The sequence below is a fragment of the Oncorhynchus clarkii genome, chromosome 21 (genome assembly GCF_045791955.1).
Source record: "Oncorhynchus clarkii lewisi isolate Uvic-CL-2024 chromosome 21, UVic_Ocla_1.0, whole genome shotgun sequence".
NCBI lineage: Eukaryota > Metazoa > Chordata > Actinopteri > Salmoniformes > Salmonidae > Oncorhynchus > Oncorhynchus clarkii.
In genome coordinates this window covers 7,839,979-7,848,233 of record NC_092167.1, presented here as the reverse complement: position 1 = coordinate 7,848,233, position 8,255 = coordinate 7,839,979, and the positions used below count along the sequence as shown (strand labels likewise).

Genomic DNA, 8,255 nt, shown 5'->3' with positions numbered 1-8,255 from the left:
TCACGAGCGACAGGTGTGCTCAAGTCCAAAATACCCTTGTTGAACTTCAAAGTTCTTTCGCCAGGTGAAGTACCACATGTATTCTTCCTTGTTCTGGTCGAGAAAGAGAAGCTTCTTTGCCAGCTCCTCTGTAGAGGAGAAATCATCCACATGGATGAAAGAGTCCCTTGGCATAAATTGCTCGTAGTTGTCCCTGGATGGACCTAGAACAACGGGCACTGCTCCCAACTTCATAGCGTTGAACAGCTTCTCTGTAGCATAGTCTTTGTAGATGGAGTTTTCAAATGCCAGGTAGAATTTACAGCTGGACAGCGTCTTTGAGTAGTCTTCGTTTTCTAGGTATCTACTAAAATGTCTCCCATAGGCCTCTATTTTGACATGCCTATTGAGCTCGTTGAACACCTGTACCCTCTTGTAGTTTGGGTTCCAGTTGCTCACTATCCAGCAGACTAATTTGTCCTTCTTGGGCAGCTCAAAGATGTTATCCTCACTTCTTACCTCGACAAGCGACCCATATGGAACCTTGATATCAGAATCCAGTCGATAACTGGCAGTCAAATTGAACAAGTGGTCAACACCAGGGATCCTGTTTGTGTTAGCCGGTGATTCTGCATTCCACCACACCCATTTCTGGAACCATGGACGTTGCTCTTGGGGCATGTTCTTCAGGTCTCCATGGATGTCTCTATGGTGGAATATGACACCGTGCGCCTTGCTGTAAAGGTTTTTATCCACTGTTAGGTGACAGCCTTTGATGTTAAAGTAGGCACAAGAGTCTATGTCAAAGGTGTGATCAAGTGGCCAGATCAAAATGATAGTCATCCTGAATGGTTGTCTGGGCATGGTGTGTTTGGTTCACCATCTGGTTCCTTGCCCTACATACTTGAGGGCAAGGAGGACAGCGAGCCTTTCCCAAGTGGGATGCCTGGTTGATAGGGCATGAGAGGAACTTGATCTGGGGTTTGTAGTACATGAAGGATAAGCCCAGTAAGAATGTCATCATCAGAACAGGCCGTAGACCACTCTGGGAAGCCGGAGTGGACATACCTTGACCCTTTGAAAGAGAAAAGAGACCAATCAAATCCACTCTAGAATATCAACAAAAGCCATCTTATAAAATGACAATACACCATGGAATCCAGGGAAGAAAATACACAAGGAATGCCAAATGCATCACTAGTGAAACATACCAACATTCAGTGCTGTTGATTAATTCAGCATTCATGTTGACCATGTGTCAAACTCATTCCACAGAAGATCGAGTGTCTGTAGGTTTTTGCTCCTCCCTTGTACTTCATCGATTTATTAAGGTCACTAATTAGTAAAGAATTCCCCTCACCTGGTTGTCTAGGTTTTAATCAACCCCAACCTGCTGCTGCTGCTGTTTCTTCAAGGTTTGTTGGCAGACTACACTCAAAAGGTGCATTGTCTCCACCTACTGTACAGGGTGGTGAGAGAAAAAAATCTAACCCGATGTGAGGATTTTACCTTTATTTAACCAGGTAGGGCAGTTGAGAAAAAGTTCTCATTTACAACTGTGACCTGGCCAAGATAAAGCAAAGCAGTGTGACAAAAACAACACAGTTACACATAAACGTACAGTCAATAACACAAAAGAAAATAAAAATTGAAAAATCTATGTACAGTGTGTGCAAATGTAGAAGAGTAGGGAGGTAGGCAATAAATCGTCCCTAGAGGTAAAAATAATTACAATGTAGCATTAATACTGGAGTGGCAGATGTGCAGATGATGATGTGCAAGTAGAGATACTGAGGTGCAAAGGAGCAAGAGGTTAAGTAATAATATTGGGAGGAGGTAGTCAGGTGTGCTATTTACAGATTGACTGTGTACAGGTACAGTGATCGGTAAGCTGCTCAGACAGCTGATGCTCAAAGTTAGAGAGGGAGATATAAAACTCCAGCTTCAGAGATTTTTACAATTCGTTCCAGTCATTGGCAGCAGAGAACTGGAAGGAAAAGCGGCCAAATGAAGTGTTGGCTTTGGGGATAACCAGTGCAATATCCCTGCTGGAGCGCGTGCTACGGGTGGGTGTTGCTATGGTGAGCAGTGAGCTGAGATAAGGCGGGGCTTTACCTAGCAGAGACTTATAGATGACCTGGAGCCAGTGGGTTTGGTGCTGAATATGTAGTGAGGGCCAACCAATGAAAGCATACAGGTCGCAGTAGTGGGTATTAAATGGGGCTTTGGTGATAAAACGGATGGCACTGTGATAGCAAACTGGATGTAGTCTGAGTAGAGTGTTGGGGGCTATTTTGTAAATGACATCGCCGAAGTCAAGGATCGGTAGGATGGTCAGTTTTACGAGGGTATGTTTGGCGGCATGAATGAAGGAGGCTTTGTTGCGAAAAAGGAAGCCGATTCTAGATTTAATTTTGGATTGGAGGTGCTTAATGTGAGTCTGGAAGGAGAGTTTACAGTCTAACCAGACACCTAGGTATTTGTAGTTTTCCACATACTCTAGGTCAGAACCGTCCAGAGTAGTGATGCTAGTCGGACAGGAGGGTACGGTAAGCAATCGGTTGAAGAGCATGCAATTAGTTTTACTAGCGTTTAAGGGCAGTTGGAGGCCACGGAAGGAGTGTTGTATGGCCATGAAGCTTGTTTGGAGGTTTGTTAACACAGTGAGGTTTGTTAAAACAGTGTCTAAAGAAGGGCCAGATGTACACACAATGGTGTCGTCTGCGTAGAGGCGGATCAGAGAATCACCAGCAGCAAGAGCGACATAATTTAAATATACAGAGAAAAGAGTCAGCCTGAGAATTTAACTCTGTGGCACCCCCATAGAGACTGCCAGAGGTCCGGACAACAGGCGTTCCAATTTGACACACTGAACTCTATCTGAGAAGTAGTTGGTGAACCAGGCGAGAAAGTCATTTGAGAAGCCAAGGCTATTGAGTCTGCCGATAAGAATACTATGATTGACAGAGTCTGAAGCCTTGGCCAGGTCGATGAATACAGCTGCACAGTAATGTCTCTTATCGATGGTGGTTATGATATCGTTTAGGACCTTGAGCGTGGCTGAGGTGCACCCATGACCAGCTCGGAAACCAGATTGCATAGTGGAGAATGTACGGTGGGATTCAAAATGGTTGGTGATCTGTTTATTAACTTGGTTTTCGAAGACTTTAGAGAGACAGGGCAGGATGGATATAGGTCTATAACAGTTTGAGTCTACAGTGTCTCCCCCTTTGAAGAGGGGGATGACCGCGGCAGCTTTCCAATCTTTGGGGATCTCAGACGATATGAAAGAGAGGTTGAATAGGCTAGTAATAGGGGTTGCAATGATTCCGGCGGATAATTTTAGAAAGAGAGGGTCCAAATTGTCTAGCCCAGATGATTTGTATGGGTCCCTATTTTGCAGCTCTTACAGAACATCAGCTATCTGGATTTGGGTGAAGGAGAAATGGAGGAGGCTTGGGCAAGTTGCTGCAGGGGGTGCTGAGATGTTGGCCAGGGTAGGGGTAGCCAGGTGGAAAGCGTGACCAGCCATGGAAAAATGCTTATTGAAATGATCGATTATCGTAGATTTATCGGTGGTGAGTGTTTCCTATCCTCAGGGCAGTGGGCAGCTGGGAGGAGGTGCTCTTATTCTCCAAGGACTTTACATTGTCCCAAAACATTTTGGAATTAGTGCTACAAGAAGCACATTTCTGTTTGAAAAAGCTAGCCTTAGCTTTCCTAACTGACTGGGTATATTGGTTTCTGGCTTCCCGGTAAAGTTGCATATCAAGGGGACTATTCAATGCTAATGCAAAACGCCACAGGATGTTTTTGTGCTGGTCAATGGCAGTCAAGTATGGGGTGAACCAAGGGCTATATCTGTTTTTAGTTCTACATTTTGGGGCATGCTAATTTAAGGTGGAGAGGAAAGCACTTTTGAAGAGCAACCAGGCTTCCTCTACTGACGGGATGAGGTCAGTATCCTTCCAGGATACCAGGGCCAAGTTGATTAGAAAGGCCTGCTCGCTGAAGTGTTTTAGGGAGCGTTTGACAGTGATGAGGGGTGGTCATTTGACCACGGACCCAGTGCGCACGCAGGCAGTGATCGCTGAGATCCTTGTTGAGGTGTATTTAGAGGGCAGATTGGTCAGGATGATATCTAAGAGGGTGCCCATCGTTACGGATTTATGGTTGTGCCTGGTAGGTTCCTTGATGATTTGTGTGAGATTGAGGGCATCTAGCTTAGATTGTAGGATGTAGGTCACCTAACAATACGAACTCTGAAGATAGATGGGGGGCGATCAATTCACATATGGTGTCCAGGACACAGCTGGGGGCCAAGGGGGGTCTATAACAACTTCTACCTTAGCTTCTAAATGCCACCCCTATTGATTAACCAATGAGAATGTACATTTAATTAGCTGAACTTTACTTTGTTAATTAGACCAGGTAATACTATGGAAAACATTATTTAAGTTACTTACATTTATTAGTTTAAATTACCATATTTAGTTTTTTATTTTTTATTTTTTTTATTTTTTATTTCACCTTTATTTAACCAGGTAGGCTAGTTGAGAACAAGTTCTCATTTGCAACTGCGACCTGGCCAAGATAAGGCATAGCAGTGTGAACAGACAACACAGAGTTACACATGGAGTAAACAATTAACAAGTCAATAACACAGTAGAAAAAAGTCAAGTACACGTTAGTTTAAAAGACAGAGCAGCATCAAATAGAACATGATTAGAGTTTCTACTTATAGTAATTAGGGAGACTGAATGCATGCGTGAGCAGCAGGCCAATTATCTAACTCACCACACCTGGCTGCAACCTGAGCAATCAACTTGGTAGCAAACCATTAAGGTCAGGCTCATCTAAAATGGTAGAGGCCCCTCTATCTGCGCTATAACTTCACTACGGCAAGTAAAAAGGGTCAAGGGGTCAGAGGACCTAGATGACAGAAGTGAGGGAGAGACTTGAAGCTGTGGCTAGCGATCAATCGTTGATCAACAAACAATCAAACTGTTCTCGGTGTGGCGGTGGTTCGGCACTGGGTCAAAGATGGTACGAGATGGTGATGGAGATGAAAGTGAAGCAAGTATGGAGTATAGTGGTACAAATAAATGTAGGAGTAAGAAAGAGAAATGAAGCGAGAGAGAAAGGGAGTAATGGTTTGAAGGGGAGCGAAGGGGAGCGAAAGGTCTATGGAGGCAGAAAAGGATGTTTGAGGAGAGCAACATAGCTTCCAACGCTAGCAGCAGTTCAGAGGTAGAGCGTGCCCAGGAAGGGCAAGATAATTTGAGGGGAGCATGGAGGTGAGGAGGCGCATATCGTGATTCTGAACTTTAGGGAGGAAGGGGAAGTTGGGGCAATGAGTTGACGGCTGTGATAAAAGAGTTGATTGGGGAAGTTGTCCATGCTAAAGTGTTCAGAGACGGTAGCTTGTTGGTGTTCTGTAAGGACATGGCACAGAGGGGAAAAGTATAAGGTGGTGTCAAGCAGCTGGACTCATCAAGCAGGGAAACAGTGGATTAAATGGGTGATACCAGGAGTGGCGGGTGATGGCCGAGGGGCCAGAATTGATTTAGCCATAGGAAGAGAGTCTGCCTTGGACCTCACTCTGGTATCTAGTGTGATGGTGGGAATCTGTGAGTGGGAGGTATTGGAGGAGTTGACAGTAGGGAGTGATCATTACCCCATAGTGTTCCCAGTAGGGAGGAGGAGGTGTCAGTGGCTGGAGTAGGCAGGTGGGTGTTTGGAAGGGCAAGGTGGGCTCAGTTTCAGGAGCTGAGTGAGCAGGTGATGGCTCAGGTGGATATGAGAAGAAGTGGATAGTATGAATAACTGGGTGAGAAGTGTTAGTGGGGGCAGCTACTAAGGCTGTACCTAAGAGTTCAGGGAGGAGGAGGAAAGCAGTCCCATGGTGGATGGAGGAGTGTGGGGCAATGGTGAGGAGTTGGAACAGGGCATTTAGGGTACTGAAAAGGACTCATAACTTCCAACATCTGATTCAGTATAAGCAGGCCCTGGTGAGGAGAACTACCCTTCAGGTAAAGAGGTCATGTTGGCGTCGGTTCTGTGACACCATTGGAAGGGGCGACACCCGTGGGAGAAGTGTGGGAGATGATTAAGAGGATGAGTGAGTGGGATTATCCAGTATTGACGAGTGGGAAGGATGTGGCAGTAATAGATGATGGCCAAACTATTTGTCCAAGTGCTTAGCTCCACAAATATGTCAGAGGAGGGGGAGAGAGAACGAGAGAGGAGCATCCTGGAGTGCTGGATAGGAGGGAGGATGTAAATGATGCGTTGAATGCACCATTTACCATGACAGAGGTGAAAAGGGCAGTAGATAAGGCTGGGTTAACTTCACCTGGGAAAGATGAGGTGTGCCATGCTATGTTGGCCCATCTTTGTGATGAGGCACAGGATAAGGTGTCGGTGTTGTACAACAGAGTGTGGGAGGAGGGGAACTACCAGGCAGCTGGAAGGAGGCAGTAGTGTAAACAAGCCAGGGAAGGACCCAATGAGGTCAACAAGCTATCGGCCAATAGCTTTATCATCACATGTATGTAAGATTACGGAGAGGCTAACTTTCTTCCCAGAGTGCAGGGGGCTAGTATCGCCACATCAGAGTGGACATCAGAGTGGGTTCAGGAAGGGGAGCGGAACCATGGACCCAGTGCTCTTCTTAGAAGCAGAGGTCAGGAAGGCTCAGGTCAACAAGGAGGCAGTTGTAGCTGTCTTTGTTTGATGTGGAGAAGGCATATGATATGATTTGGAAGGAGGGGTTGTTAATCAAGCTTGGTATTATGGGGGTAGGAGGAAGAATGTACAACTGGATAGAAGATTTCCTGTTCCTGGTGAGGGTGGGGAAGTCGATCCGGCAGCTACCTGGTGGATAACGGTACACCACAGGGGAGCGTGATTAGTCCTCTGTTGTTCTCAATCATGAGCAATTATGTTTACTCTCAGGTAAGGATAGATATTGGGAGGTTGACTTTTGCAGATGATGGGACCTTATGGAAGAAATGTGCCATACATAGTCAGGAAGGTACAGGAAGCAAATTATGAGGTAGAGCGATAGCATTAATGTGGGGATTCAGGTTCTCTGTAGAGAACTCTGTGTTCTTTACCAGGTGAATGGTGGGAGATGAGGTATGCTTGAGGTTATATGGGAGAAACTTGGAGAGAGTGGGGGCCTTCAGGATCCTTCGAGTATACGTTGACTGACCTGGGCAGAACACGTTGAGAGAGTTGTGGGAAAGTGTAAGAAGGTGCTAAATGTGATGCGCTGTCTGACGGGGAAGGAGTGGGGGAGCTGGGCATTCCTCATTGAGGACCATGTATGTTGCATTGATCCGGTCTCACGGGGAAGGAGTGGGGGGCTGGGCGTTCCTCATTGAGGACCATGTATGTTGCATTGATCCGGTCTCACGGGGAAGGAGTGGGGGGGCTGGGCATTCCTCATTGAGGACCATGTATGTTGCATTGATCCGGTCTCACGGGGAAGGAGTGGGGGGCTGGGCGTTCCTCATTGAGGACCATGCATGTTGCATTGATCCGATCTGTAATAGACTATGGCAGTGTAGCGTATGGTTCAGCAGGCCGGACCTCATTGCAAAGGCTATATCGTACAGGGGCAAGGACTCAGAATATGTAGTGGTGTGTTTCGGACCACCTGTGTCTGAACTACAGGTGGAGCTGGGGGGGATATGCCATTGCAGATTAGGAGACAGCAGCTGGCAATTAATTATTGGATCAACCTACAGGGACATGGGGTGTCTCATCCTGCGAAAGGGATTTTACAGGCATGCTGGGAACATGAGCGAAGTCAGAACATGAGCTTTGGGTGGGTGGGCAATACCCAGGTGAAGGAGATGGGACTGTATGGAAGGGAGTTTAGTCCAATGGTAGCTATTCCTGTGAATCCACCATGGTTACTCCCACCCCCAGTAGTTGATCTAGAAGTGTTGGAGAGACTACAGAAAGACATGATGTTTTAGAGACGTCTGGATACTGTGTATCAGGATTTTGTAGCCATTTACACATATGGTTCAAAAGATCCAAGGACAGGACGTACTGGGTCAGCATTTGTAGTGCAGGAATGTGGGGTGGCAGTCAGGAAATGTATTACAGATCATCTGGCTGTATATATGGCGGAGCTGATGGCCATACTGTTGGGCTTGCAGTGGGTGGAGGAAGTCAAGCCAGACAGAGTAGTTATTTGCTCTGATTCATGTGCAGTGTTGATGAGTCTTTAGTCCTTTAGCTCACATAGCAGACAAGACCTG

The 8,255-nt window shown here is 46.3% G+C and overlaps 1 protein-coding gene across 1 annotated transcript; it reads right to left on the bottom strand.

The window, feature by feature from the left end:
* On the bottom strand, window positions 1-1,045 carry LOC139379291 (4-galactosyl-N-acetylglucosaminide 3-alpha-L-fucosyltransferase 9-like). The gene is made up of 2 exons (XM_071122093.1): window positions 930-1,045; window positions 1-856 (listed from the first exon to the last, which is right to left on the bottom strand). The coding sequence occupies exons 1-2, from the start codon at window positions 1,043-1,045 to the stop codon at window positions 1-3; spliced, it is 972 nt and encodes a 323-aa protein (XP_070978194.1).
* Window positions 1,046-8,255: the final 7,210 nt, after the last annotated feature.